Source organism: Xenopus laevis, chromosome 6L (genome assembly GCF_017654675.1).
Source record: "Xenopus laevis strain J_2021 chromosome 6L, Xenopus_laevis_v10.1, whole genome shotgun sequence".
NCBI classification, from domain to species: Eukaryota; Metazoa; Chordata; class Amphibia; order Anura; family Pipidae; genus Xenopus; species Xenopus laevis.
In genome coordinates this window covers 91,756,056-91,771,453 of record NC_054381.1, presented here as the reverse complement: position 1 = coordinate 91,771,453, position 15,398 = coordinate 91,756,056, and the positions used below count along the sequence as shown (strand labels likewise).

The window sequence follows — 15,398 nt, the reverse complement described above, 5'->3', positions numbered from 1 at the left end:
TTTCACCTCATATAACCAGCTGTGATCAAATTGCATTCTTCTTGTAAATATTAAAATATTTAATCAATGGAAGCCAGGAATACGCATTGTACGTTTCAATGTGTTTTTGCTGAACAAATGAGACAAAAGCACCTCAAATTACAAGTAGGTAACTTGTAGATAAAATGTGTTTTTGAAAGTCTTTGTATGGAAAAGAATGAAATGGGTTATTAAAACCCAAAAGATCACTGCTACAGCAGCTGCATAGAAATTACACACTCAGATCTGTTTATTACTATCTCTGAATGTAAACATAACATGGATCATTAGTATAGGCAATCAGTCTTTGACTGAACGGAACCACTGATAGATGTGCTTGTGTGTACAGAAAATAAATTAGATGTAATAAGCTGCACATGTTACAGAGCTGCTTTGCTAGGCAACTCCAGCACTGGGAACTTTGGTACTCTAGTGTTCCATGACTAAACAGATAACCACAACCATTACTGTAAGATATGCAAAGAAGAAAATTTGAGGACAATTCTTACTTGTCAATCTCTATACCCAAAGGATTAGCAGCTCTTTGAGACAAAGGAGAAATTCCTTTATTTCTGTCGGTACGGGTATCGTAATAATTCATTTCCTCCACCCACACTGCAGACTGGTCCAAAATACCTACAAAAAAAAATTATATATATATATATATATATAAATAGGTATATATTTCCTTGCAAACTTAACTTTATTAACCAGTTTGCAAGGTTAAGACAAAATGTACTGTATGTTAAGCACAGGCCCTAGTCATTAAATTCATGCTGAACAATGGGTATGCTGGCCCTTTAATAAATACATTAATAATTAAACTAGATACTTCTGAAACCACCTAAAGTGCAAAGTTATTAATACAACAAATTGAACCAAACAGGTTTAATACAAACAAGTTTGCTTTTTTTTCCTTATATAATATACTTCCTTGTGCATACATACACTTGAGCTACTGTGTTACACGGATCTATGTTACTTAAAGGAGATCTATCGCAAAAATGAAAATGTAATATACGCTTCATCTCACTGAAATAAGACACTTTCTGAATACAATTAATTAAAAATTCTGTATCTTTTAACAAATAATCAAGATACACTTCAGTATCTCACTCTCTTCATGCTGAGGTCTGGGTCAGATTTTGATTGACAGGTAGGTCTAATAGCGGAATACCGTATATACTCGAGTATAAGCCGACCCGAGTATAAGCCGAGGTACCTAATTTTACCTACGAAAACTGGGAAAACTTATTGACTCTAGTATAAGCCTAGACACAACTACAGCCCTGTCTCCCAGCAGCGCACATTCTGCCAAAGCGACCCCCCCAGCGATCAACCGGACTTCTTTGCAAAGTTGATGGTGACAGAGAATTGCCAAACGGATTACTGTGTGCATTGTCCCACTACCATGTGCAGAGGGTGCTGTTTGATATCGCCATCACTGTTAATCTTTCATATAACCAACAGAGGGCGCTGTGTGATATTGCCATCACTGTTAATCTTTCGTATAACCAACAGAGGGCGCTGTGTGATATTGCAGTCACTGTTAATCTTTCATATAACCAACAGAGGGCACTGTGTGATATTGCAGTCACTGTTATTCTTCCATATAACCAACAGATGGCGCTGTGTGATATTGCAGTCACTGTTATTCTTTCATATAACCAACAGAGGGCGCTGTGTGATATTGCAGTCACTGTTATTCTTTCATATAACCAACAGAGGGCGCACTGTTATTCTTTCATACAACCAACAGAGGGCGCTGTGTGATATTGCAGTCACTGTTATTCTTTCATATAACCAACAGATGGCGCTGTGTGATATTGCAGTCACTGTTATTCTTTCATATAACCAACAGAGGGCGCACTGTTATTCTTTCATATAACCAACAGAGGGCATTGTGGGATATTGCAGTCTCTCCCCAAGTGTACTGTTGGTATAGGAATGATTAAAAGTGACTGAAATCTCAGCTACTCGGGTCGGGTACCGCTGACCCGAGTATAAGCCGAGGTAGAGTTTTTCAGCACATTTTGGATGCTGAAAAACTCGGCTTATACTCGGGTATATACGGTAACTCAAATAACCAACTCCAACATAAACAAAAGGCAACAAAATCACAGTCTCTGGCAAAACACCCTGCAGAAAAACAGGGTTTTGATCAGAGTCGGTTATTTTTAAAGTTAAAGCTAAGTTAAGGGTGCAACCCCACCCCCCAAAGGATGTATTATAGACCTAACTGTCAATCAAAAAACTGACTCCACCTACTGCATAAAGACAGAATGAAGAGAGACGGGTTGCTCAGTGGGGGAGAGTGAAGAGTAACTTGATTATTTCATAAATGGTACAGAATGTCTTATTTATTATATTTAGAAAGTTTCTTATTTCAGCAAGATGACGCTTTTTTCATTTTCGCAATAGATCCCCTTTAAATTGAACTTTATGAAAATGCATTATCATATTTATACATTGCTTTATCTACCTGTCACCTCTGCTAGATAAACATATGAGCCTGGGTCATTTACAAACGCACCAGCAGCTATGGGTGCTCCAAAATGGATGCAATGCAGAACACTTATTGAAGCAATAATACTTGCATCCAAACATGCTCCTATGCTTTCATATGGGTGCTAATTGCATCCTTTCTGTCTCTTCTGATGAATGTTGCACACGTGCATCTATTGACACTGTAGCTCCAAGGTTTCCACTGAGGATAACAGACTTGCTCTCAATTGGAAGCAAAAGCTACTTTGAACATGCTCTAGAAGTGACACATTTACTTTGGAAATGTCAGATGCAACTTGCATCCAATTTGCATCAAACTCCAAGGGTAATTGCATCCATTTTGATGTGATGGACACATCTCTGGACCACAAAAATGCAGCAAATGCTGAAAACATGGCAAACTGCAAAAAAAGTGCACTTTGCACATGACCATTATTTGGACTACAGAAATATGATATATAATATATGTTATTGTATAACCCTTCGCATTTAAACGAATAATGGCAAAATATACACTATCCCTATATAAAAACCAGTTTGGAAACATAACATGGTATTGTAACTTCACAAACCATCTTTGGGCACAATAACAGGGAAAAGTAGAACAATATTATTGTTATTAACAATTATTAACAATTGCAACTCTCTATTGTACAACATAAAAGTAGGTCAAAATAAGTAGGTGCAAAGAGCTCCAATCACTGTTAAGAAGAACCTGCTTTTCAGTGACAAATATCAACTTTAAGCTCTTTGCATTGCTGATGTTGCACTCATGTGTAGATTTTCACCAAAAGGGTTGGAGTGGGATACAGGATGCCAAAAGGCCCTCCTAAAAGAAACAAGCAAAGACCCTCTTAAAGAAATTGTTCAGTGTAAAAAAATGGGTAAATAGATAGGCTGTGCAAAATAAAAGATATTTCTAATATAGTTAGCCAAAAATGTAATGTATAAAGGCTGGAGTGACTAGATAGCTAACATAATAGCCAGAACACTACTTCCTGCTTTGCAGCTCTCTTGGTTTACACTGACTGGTTAGCCTGGTTACAAGGCAGTAACCAGAGACTTGAGGGGGGGGGCACATGGGTCATATCTGTTGCTTTTGAATCTGAGCTGAATGCTGAGGATCAATTGCAAACTCACTGAACAGTTAAGTACCATGTGGCTCCCCTTCAAAATGCTGACTAGCTCAGAGTTATAGAGCTGAAAAGCAGGAAGTAGTGTTCTGGCTATTACTTTATACATCCAGTCACTCCAGCCTTTATACATTACATCATTTGGCTAACTATATTAGAAACATTTTTTTATTTTGCACAGCCTATCCATTTACTCTATTTTTATTTTCACACTGAACTGTTCCTTTAAAACTACAAAGCCAAAAATGAATAACTCACTGAGAGTTCTACAAACAGCTCTTTTTGTATATTTGCCCAATTTTATTTTAGGACCACAGCATAGACACAGTTTTGGTTTAGCAATATGAAGAACTATACCCATGAAAATGCACAACTGTGCCAGCTATCCAATTGGTAAAAACTTATTATAGATTAGACTATTTGCTTCCTATAATAGCTTTGGTTTGTTTGTTGCTTATCCCTTAACTTATGTGTGAAGCAAAAGCACAAGATTAATTACCTATTTTATCAGGTTTAAGCAATTTAAAAAAGACAGTAGAGGTCCCCTTTCCTCCTGATTTTGTAGTAACTATGATGTCCCCTTTGTCATTCTTGTCTTGTCCAACACGGCAAACTATTTTACTGGCCGATATCCATTCTGCTGTTAGGAGGCAGTTATGGCCACAGATTGTTAAACCTGTAAGAAAAAAAAAAACAAATGTCAATATAATACACATAAATAATCCGGTGAGACACCATGCATAGCTAGGATAATTCAGACAAAATCATGTGTCCTCAAATACTGGGCATATAATAAGATGGCCTTACATGTGCTCATTATAGTTTATCCAATAAATAGGCATGTTGGCTGAGAGACGATATGTAAAGCGTTGACTTTAAAAGTGGCTGTCCAGATTGCAGTGTTCTGATCATCTGGCTTACTGGCTGTGTGCCCAGATCTCAGAGAAAAGTATGTCTTCCCTGACTACAGAGTTAGCTGATGACCTTCTACGTGCTCCCATGGGAGGCAGTCAACATTTTCTCCTGAAGGACTCCCAAGGACAAGCACCTCATATTTTAGTAAGCACCAAATATTTTGTGTTTTAAAAATGTTGCTGCATTTTAACCATCTTTTACCTCTGCTGCTACACTGTTGTTCTCAAATATAAAATGTTATCAAAGCTATACAAAGATATATTCATATTACAGTATATACAGTCATATGAAAATGTTTGGGAACCCCTCTCAGCCTGCATAATAATTTACTCCAGTTTCAACAAAAAAAAATAACAGTGGTATGTCTTTCATTTCCTAGGAAAATCTGAGTACTGGGGTGTTTTCTGAACAAAGATTTTTAGTGAAGCAGTATTCAGTTGTATGGAATTAAATCAAATATGAAAAACTGGCTGTGCAAAAATTTGGGTACCCTTGTAATTTTGCTAATTTGAATGCATTTAACTGTTCCATACTGATTACTGGCAAAACCAAATTGGTTGGATTAGCTTTTTAAGCCTTGAACTTCATAGGCAGGTGTGTCCAATCATGAGAAAAGGTATTTAATTGCAAGTTGTGCTTCTGTTTGACTCTCCTCTGAAGAGTGACAGCATGGGATCCTCAAAGTAACTCTCAAAGATCTGAAAACAAAGACTGTTCAGTATCCTGGTTTAGGGGAAGGCTACAAAAAGCTATTTCAGAGGTTTAAACGGTCAGTTTCCACTGTAAAGAATGTAATCAGGAAATGGAAGGCCACAGGCAAAGTTGTTGTAAAGCCCAGGTCTGGCAAGCCAAGAAAATACACTCATGCCACAAAAAGAGTCGCTTGTATGCAAAAGCTCATTTAGACAAGCCATATTCATTTTGGAACAAAGTGCTTTAGGCTGATGAGACAAAAATGTTGTTATTTGGTCATAACAATAAGCGCTTTGCATTGCAGAAGAAGAACACCGTATTTCAAGAAAAACACCTGCTACCTACTGTCAAATTTAGTGGAGTTTCCATCATGCTGTGGGGCTGTGTGGTTAGTTCAGGGACTGGGACCCTTGTTAAAGTCGAGTGTCGGATGAATTCAACCCAATATCAACAAATTCTTCAGGAAAATGTTCAAGCATCAGTCACAAAGTTGAAGTTATGCAGGGGTTGGATATTCCAACAAGACCATGACCCTAAACACCCTTGAAAATCTACAAACAAATTTTCCCAGAGGGAGAAGTACAATATTCTGGAATGGCCATCACATATAGTCTATACTATATAATTTGAGTTATATAAATAAATAGTTATTCATTATAAGTCCTGTGAGTGCAATGCTGATAGCATCTACAATTTACTACTACGTGGATTCCACCCAGGTGTCAGTGAAAGTCTTTGTCGTGAGTACTGGGACCCTCGGTTTCATATATATATATATATATATATATATATATATATATATATATATATATATATATATATATATATATATATATATATAATTGGATTAAAGAGAACTTATCTGAATTTGGCAAATAGAGACACTTTTGGTTACATGGTTGGTACAAAGTATGCATAAGCTGATGCGCCCCGCCAAGGCAGTGTCCATGCATCAGTCCTACCTAAGTGAAAAAGGGTATTTTCTTTGGGAGGAGAAAGACCATACCTGCTTCTCTCTTTATTTGGCATGACCTCTTCCAAAGAAACATTCAGCATTATGGGCTTTTAAGTAATCTGTAGGACTGTGTTTAGAGGGGCGGGGGTTGGGAGAGCAAGCATTAAAGGGAAAGCCACTTTCCTTTATAGAATATACAATATATATATATAAAATGTCCAATTGGATCTCAGCACACCATTTAGGAAATAATTAATCCAACCCAGGTGCTATCCAGACGTGCTTTCATACAAAAATGTGAATAAATGGATGCACACCGGGATTTTTTAAAAAAAGTTAAAACTCACTTTTATTTAAATATTTAAAACATGGTCAGGTCAACGTTTCGGTCTCCATCTTAGACCTTTGTCAAGACCCCTATATATATTATTAGTGTCAGATCCTTGTATGAACTTGTATGATCAGTAACATTTAAAGTCTTCTGTCATACAAGGTTCTGACACAAATTGATAGCTAGATGTGCACAGAATATAAAACGTACTGGTATGGGACCCCTTATGCAGAATCTGGATCTGGTATCCAGAATGCTCGGAACCTGGGTTTTCCTGATAAAAAACTCTTTCTGTAATTTGGATCTTCATACCTTAAGTCTACTAGAAAATCATGTAAACATTAAATAAACCCAAACGCCTGGTTTTGCTTCCGATAAGGATTAAGTACATCTTAGTTTGGATCAACTACAAGGTACTGTTTCATTATTACAGAGAAAAAAAGTGGATTATTTGGATAAAATTGAGTCTATGGAGACGGCCTTTCTGGATAACAGGTTTCCGTCTAATCATCTAATAGATCCCATACTTGTACATTTATTTGGTAGTGTTCATTAGATAACAGAACTTAAATGTTGCCAACTTATAAGGTTTCTGTATAAGCACACAATATATTAACAGGAAAATGACAAAGTATACCGTTACTAATTGAATACTAAATACCATGCGGTTTATTAGCATTATAGTTGCGAAATGACTTCTATTTCCAGTTGTCTGACGAGAGATTGTTGCATTAATTATCTGAAAGGACAATGTACTTGTTTAATTCCTATAACATGGCTGACAGGCTAGATGTTTCAGAAAAAAAGCAAAAGCAATACATAAAGCTCTGGAAGGGAAACTGGCAGCAGCAGTATCCGCACAAGTGTGAATTCCTGAGTCACTCTGGGAGATGGTTGTCAGTACGCACTCTATTTCACAAAACCTCTGAAATTATGCTGCTGGCGATAATACAAGTTTCTGCGCATATTTAAATAGCATTAAAAGATACAAAAGAATATGAAAATTGTACAAACGTGTTAATGTATTCCAAATACAAATCTGCTTGTAAAATCCAGTCAATGTTAACAATGAGTATTTTTTATAATTTCTGAAAAAAGTTAATAATTTTCTTCTTGAAAGGGTAATGCTATTTACTGGATAAAGAACTTTTACGCGGCAGATTTATTAAGGGTCAAAGTGAAATTTTTTTTTATTTGGTCAAAACTCTCAAATTGTAATTCTGAATTATCCAAACTTGATTTGAGTGTTAATTTGGATTTCGAGATTTATCATACTCTGGCCCTTTAAGAACTCAAATTTGACTATTCACCACCTAAAACCTGCCGAATTACTATATAAGTCAATCGGAGATGTCTAGGGATCAATTTGGTGATGTTTGTAGCCTTCCTGACATTCGAGTTTTTTTCGAAAAAAAAAAAAAACTTAAATGGAAATTTTTTAATGCGATTCGAGTTTTTATAATTAGGATCTAATATGATTAGAGTTTTCCAGTCAAATCAATTCATCCAACTTTAAGAAAAATTTATTTTATTAATAAATTTCGATTGGTCGAATTTCGAATTAATGGGAGTTTAAAAAAAACTCACATGAATTCGAAATTCAACCCATGATAAATGTGCCTCTGAATTTCATACAAGTCTTCATGCATTAGGACTAAAGCAAACCATACCACCGTGACAAACTGATAACTGTTTACCACTAGATAACAATTGGAAAACAAAGGGCCCTTTTATGCATACAAATTAATTAGTCTGTAAATAACTATGTGAAAACCTAAACAGTACACAATCCAATCAAACAGTAGGATCCTACACTTTAAAATGACAAGAGAGTTTTCGATAGCAAATGAGACCTCCAAGATGAATTTCTTATAGGAGTTTCTCAAACAGAAACCAACCATCAATAAAATATAGCCAGCCAATAAATATATTTTAAAAATGTTTATTAGAATCAGTCTGTCTGTTAAAAAATGATTTTATTATACAAACTAAAATTGTATTTTTCTGTTTCTTCAGCCAGATTTCTCTCACTTACTTGATACTGTCATTTAATGTACTGTTGTTGTTCTGAACCTGCTCTAATTTTAGATGCCATCCATAAGGCTGTTTGTATACAGAATACTTTAGATTCAAATGGTATTTTGAATACTTTAGGTCCCATTTTAGTAGCCAAAACTAAAATATGTTGTTTGGAAAACATGATATGAGGCATAAGCCAGATGCAAGTGAAAATCTTTTCCTGTGATACAATATGTTTCGAGGTAGGTGGCTTTTTAAACACATAAAGGAACAGATGGGTGCGCTCCCATAGTATAAGATTAACACCAAAATTGCATTATTAAAATCAAATGCACTTACAGCAGTGGAATGCAATCAGCATATCATGCAAGTAGCCCAATGTGTTTCATCAATGTCTTGACTTTATTTATGGATGCAAAAGGAAGTGACGCAAGTCACTAAACGTACAAGTGCTTTGGGTGTACCGCATTAAAGGGGTGGTTCACCATTAGGTTAACTTTTATTATGTTATAGAATGGCTAATTCTAAGCATCATTCCATTTGACCTTCATTTTTTCTTTTTTATAGTTTTTTGGATTATTTGCTTTTTTCTTCAGTCTCTTTCCATCTTTCAAATAGGGGTCACGGACTCCGTCTAAAAAACAGTGCTCCGTAAGGCTACAAATGTATTGTTATTGCTACTTTTTATTACTCATCTTTCTATTCAGGTCCTCTCCTATTCATATTCCGTCTCTTATTCAAATGAATGCATGGTTGCTAGGGTAATTTGGATCCTAGCAACAAGATGGCTGAAATTACCTATTGGAGAGTTGTTGAATAAAAAGCTAAATATCTCAAAAACCACAAATAGCAAAAAATTAAAACCAAATGCAAATTGTCTCAAAATACCACTCTACGTCAGGGCTTTCCAACTGGACCCCCTTGTGTGGCCCTCCATATCAAAGTCTGCCTGCTGTGTCTGCTTACCATATGTAAGATTTAAAAGGTATCAATACTGATATTAGGAGGCCCCTGCATTGTTTAAACTTCAAATTCAGACTGTAATCCCCTGCATTGTTCACAAATGTAATCCCCCCTGCATTGTTCACAATTGTAACAACTATATTGTTCACACCCCTAAAGCCCTATACTGTTCACACCTGAGACCCAGCCTGAAATTTCCCACATTGTTCACCAGTACACACTTTATACAAAATGCTAATAGGGCACCAGCACTGTGTCACTGTATGTAGTACATATTAGACTGGTCCTGATTTTCCTGTCTCCTGCTGTGTTCTGCCTTCCCTATGCTCCCTGTGTGTGTCATACTTTGCCTGCTCTTTGCACCCTGTGTTTGTCATACTCTGCCCGACCTATGATCCCTATGGAACATAAGCCTGGTATTTGTTCTGGGGGTTTGTTAGCATTTGAAAATTATTGTTAGGGGTCCCTAAGGTGTTTAATCATGTTCTGGGGCACTGTATTATACACAGGGGAGGAGGAGGCGGCATGTGGATTTAAGGTTAGGTCTTAATATGACTTAACTTTATTCACATATGAGTGGCATCCCTGCCAGTGCCGGGCCAAGGTAGTTCAGAACCCCAGGCAAGAGCTTTAATCAACGCCCCCCTGTCCTGAATTACCATTTACCTCCTTACCGTGATGGTTTTTAAATAAAAAAAGCAAGAACATGTACAACACTTTTTCATTTATATTACTGCCCCCTGTACCAGCAAGCCCAGCAGCCATCCATAATATAGTCCCCCTGTACCTGTGCCAGTAGCCATCCATTATACTGCCCCGCCATACCTGTACCCAAGGGAGCTTTGCCAATGAGGCGAGTTGAGGCTATCACCTCAGGCGGCAGCGCCCCACTAGGTACCAGGGGCAGCAAAAATTCTGCTCCTGGTACTTTAAGAGCAAATTTCTGGGGGAGGGGGGGCAGCAGCAATTGCTGCTGCCTCAGGCGGCGGAGGGGCCAGGATCGCCCCTGCCTGTACCAGCAAGCTCAGCAGCCATCCATCAAACAGCCCTCCAGCAGCCATCATATTGCCCCCAATCTTTACCTGTGCCAGCAACAGCCAAAAATAAATCTGATCACATCATATTGCCCTCAAGCATTTATGTACCTGTGCCAGCGCTCAGCCCAGCAGCAACAGCAAACATATGGCCCCCGTCCCAAATCTGTACCTGGCTGTGCCAGCAGGAAGCTTCACACTTTCACAGTAATAGAAAGAATGTCTTCAGTCAGTGCAACTGTGCAAGGCTGAGACCAGCAAGTGCGAGCCACACTAAGCAGGCCGCCAGCTCTCTGCCACCCAACCGCATCAATGACATCATTGACGCGTATATGCACGTCGCGATGCACTGCCGCACCGCACAGAAGGAGCTATTACTTGCTGGCAAGAGGGAGAAGGTGAAGGAGGGGGATTCCACCCGACTGTGTGACCATGATTACTGAAACAAATTATTAAATAAATGCTTGAAAAAAATGAAAACTAAAAAAAAAACAAAAAAAAAAACCCCCATTAAAAGTGCGCCCCTCAATGATGGCGTCCTAGACAGCCGCCTACTTTGCCTACACCTAGTTCCGGCCCTGATCCCTGCAGTGAGCACCAACAATCTGTTTTTTTGGTGGTGGTCTAAAACGGGGAGTGGCTAACACTGGCTTCCATTATCGGCCCTCCACCATGTAGATTAGAAAAATTCCGGCCCTCTGTACCATAGAAGTTGGACAGCACTGCTCTACACCATACTAAAAGTTAACTCAAAGGTGAAGAACGTTTTTAAGAACGAAAGCAGGGCACTGGCGGCTTCAATATAGTTTGTGCACATGTGCCCCCAGACCTACGCCACAAGGAAGGTGGACACTATTTAGCCCAAGAAATATATCACGATCCTTTTACAGTGCTTGTTTTCTACCTTTCTCTATGAGCCATCCCTCAAACCCATTTTTCCTCAAACCTAGCGGATAATAGGTTAGCCTCAGCATTACATGCCTCGATGGTGGAAGAATTTCTCCTATATCTGAGGAACTGGCTATACTGGCTATTTTTTATTTATCTTTCAGATTTTCATGACTTGCCCCAGAATAAAATAAATTTAAAGGTAAAAATGTTCAAAGCTGGTACTTACAGGTAATATTAGATCTAATTACGGCCAAATGTGTAGCTAGTTTCCTTTTATATATTGCATAATATTATGGCTAGAGTAGCCACTCATGAATTTTTGGCTTGTGCACCAATGTGGAAGCAGAATAGAATGACCTTTTGTTATGTACCGTTAAATGGAAAATATACCACGCTTTTTGTGATGAGCTCACTCAATTGGGCTTATGCAAAACCGGTGCATAAACACTATCCAAAACTTCAAAAGTAAATATAAATGTTTTTACACAGACATACCAGATACCACAGATTTAAAGGAAGCCATGATCATCTGTCTATGCTGCAAAGATGAGTTTCCCACCCCTCGTTAGTCTTACAGAGTAATCTAAACCCTCAACCTTTTTACCACTGTGAAATGATGGATTCCAGGGCTTCAAAATGAAAAAAGGCGAGGGAGGCTTGCTTTACATTGTAAGCCTAAGAGGGGGTTGGGAAATAGTTCCTATGAGCAAAAGGGTTTTCTTGCAATCTGTGGAATCAAAAAAGATGGTATATTTTCTCTTTAAATGTTGGTGCTTTATTTGGATTTTCACACTTAAACATAAGCCACAAATACAATTTTTAACTTGCAGCAAGCGACTGCTTTTTAGCTTTTCATACAATACTTATGACTATGCTGAGCCTGAATACATGCCGAAGTATAATCCTTTTTATAGAATTCTGTTTCTATTCATGGTCACAAATATGTCATACAACAGCAGACCACTCAGTCTAATATTTTAGGTTAAATCTCTAATAAAATAAGGGTGTTTAAGATATTTCCCAGGAGTGTTTTCGTTAATGGTAAGGGTTGTCCAAAAAGATTGTAGGGCTCATGTTTAGAGATATCCCAAAAAAGTTTATCTGAAATGTTTTGGAGAATACTAAGGTAACATAATGCTGGCAAATAATAACAAGGGTTGTTTATAAATAAATGTACTGACCCTATTCTTATTCATAACTCTGGTCTCCAGATGCTCAAAAACCCTTAGAGATACACGTTCACCTATTAATGTATAGACGAAGGAAACAAACAGAACCACTTGGCTGGCTAACCTAATATTGGTATGTACAAGTGTGTCTCACATAGATGCATCATGTGCAATTATATACAGAAGAAAATGTATTAATTGCAACTTTAAATATGTTACATATTTAATTATAAAAACAATATGTGGCGCAAAAGAGCTGATGGACACTAGTTAACATTTATAAGTGTGTTCATTAAAAAATATATCCATGCTTTTATATTATTTTTATGACTCTATAAATGTTCTTTTTATCTCTTTCACTCAAAAAGAGAGAATTTCATGCAGTTACTTTTGTTCTGATAATTGCTTGAAGCTCTTTGATTGGTTGTTTTACCTTTAAATACTGTGAGTAATATGTTGTACCAATATAGCCTAAGTCTAAGGCATAAAATGCATAAGACATTTGCTTGTCATATATTTTTTATATCTATTATATTTTATAACTATTTTTAACTGCATCAGTCTACACTGTGATGGGCTGGTTTGCACCAGCCTGCTGAATTTTGAGAAAAGGATGATTTACTTCCCTTAAAAAGAATATATAGCCTTTTGGACATGAGCTTGTTAAGTTGGACTTATGTAGAAAAGGTACATAAACTGTAATTGAACTTTCAGATAAAGATGTTAATGTATTTTTGTTTTATACAAACATACTTGATTCCATAGACTGAAAAACACCATGATACGGACAACAAGCTATTTCCCAAGATCACTTATGCTGAGCGTGAGAATTCAACCCCTCCCTCAATTCGTTCTATTGTAAGGTGATGAATTCTGGGACTTGAAGTCTCTTTGCTTTCCATAGTGAGTAAATGGGGGGGGGGGGTGGCAAACACACAGGCAGGCTTTTATGGTTTACTTCCAATCTGTGGAATAAGGGATGTCAAATGCATGTATAATTATTTCTGGAAGATCAGATAGTGTTCATGTTCCCTTTATACCCTTTAAGCTGTTAGTCTGAGACTTGAGCACCTGGACCTCATGTAGACATGGTGAGTCTACCGCAGTCTACTTGTTTTATCATGAAATGTTAAGAGTTTATGAAAATTATCTGTATCGTTCAACTTATATAATACACTGGTGACCCACCTATTCTGTGAGCGCACCAGTAGTTGACAGGCAATTAATGTGTATAGAGACATTTTATATTTGTACTGACTGTTTATTAAAATCAGAGCCGCAACTATTTAAATAATAATATATTTATTTCTTAAAGGAGACATATAGCATAACTAAATAACACCTACAATCATGTATGCAATAATGAAACATATATGGTGCTGGTTTTACTTTTGGCCAAAAATGTATATTTTCATTAAAAATGGCCCTTGTATTGGAACTCCCTAAAGATTTGCTATGGTCCCTGTCCCCTGTCCGTGTTTCAAATGAGGGGTGGGCGTGGTCAGCCTAGCTTCTGACTGGTTCCTATCCTACATTGCATAGTGTTCTGAGTGCCGCCCGGCAGAAATTTTCAATAAAAGAACCTGAAACACGCCTTTTTTAAGCACAATCTTTTTATATCAAAAAGAGTGTAATGCACTGGCACATTCTTTCTTTTTACATAGTATGTCTCCTTTAAAATATACAACTCAAAATATCAAGTTAAAAATACTATAACTTCAAGAGGAGGGTTAAATATCAGAAAAATACTGCAAGGATGGAACCATAATACCTTCAGTATACTAAGTCATGCAACATTGTTTTACCTATTAGATCCGATGGTCCAGTACCCAGGTTTTCTCCTCTGATGGTCACCTTTGTCCATGAAATGCCTTCTTTTGGAGAGATGCCAGTAACTAGAGGAGGCTGCCTTGCTCTAGACATTATTCCAATTCCAGTTATCAGTAGTTAGGTGAAAATCTATTAAACAAATAAAAACAGATTAAATGCTGAGAATCATACAAACAAATTATGCAAGATACCAAAGGTGACCATAAATGGTCATAATAAATTGCCCCCGTAAGCAGCTTATTTGCCTATGCATGGACCCAAAGCAACAACAAGACTATACTATATAAAACGTTTTACCCTTAAAAGCAAAAAGAATGGCAGTAGTTCACTTATTTTGAGATTTAGGGCAACGAAGATCTTCAAATCCTGATAAAATATTAAGGAAATGTTTATCCTGCTTATAAATAGTATTTATATATTTAAGTTATTTCCTTATTCTCTGTAATAATAAAACAATACCTCAAACTTGATCCTAGCTAGATAAATAATAAATCCTTATTGGAGGAAAAACAATCTTATTGGGCTTATTTTTTTATCAGACAAATTATAGCGATCCAAATTATAGAAAGATCCCTTATCTGGAAAAACTCCAGCTACCGAAAATTCTGGATAACAGGTCCCATACTTGCAGTCACTTTATTTTTTTTTAAATGTTTTATTTATGCTTTAACATTATAAGACTGACAGAAACGAGAGAAAGAAACCTCGCGACATGTACTTACAGAACAGAGAATATTTACGTATCAAGTGTAGCCCAGGGGAGTTATTTAGGGAGGCGGTGTGTTGGTGCCTCATTAATGTGACCATTGCTAGGTCTTACAGATGTCTGGCTAGTAATCTATCTGTGCTTCCGGGTTAGTTTCGAACCAGGGCGTCCAAACCTTCTCAAACTTCTTGGGGCAGCTACGTCCCTCATATGTGAGCTTAATCAGAGGTAGGAGT

General features: G+C 37.2%; 1 protein-coding gene across 1 annotated transcript in view; it reads right to left on the bottom strand.

The window, feature by feature from the left end:
* Positions 1–15,398, bottom strand: part of exoc2.L (exocyst complex component 2 L homeolog) — a 138,821-nt gene that overhangs the window by 107,318 nt on the left and 16,105 nt on the right. Inside the window, exons 2-4 of the mRNA XM_018267739.2 lie at positions 14,432–14,585; positions 4,156–4,332; positions 528–654 (exon numbers count right to left, since the gene is read on the bottom strand). Of these exons, the coding sequence (XP_018123228.1) occupies positions 528–654; positions 4,156–4,332; positions 14,432–14,549 (422 nt within the window). The 5' untranslated portion in view covers positions 14,550–14,585. The remainder of the gene's footprint in view (positions 1–527; positions 655–4,155; positions 4,333–14,431; positions 14,586–15,398) is intronic.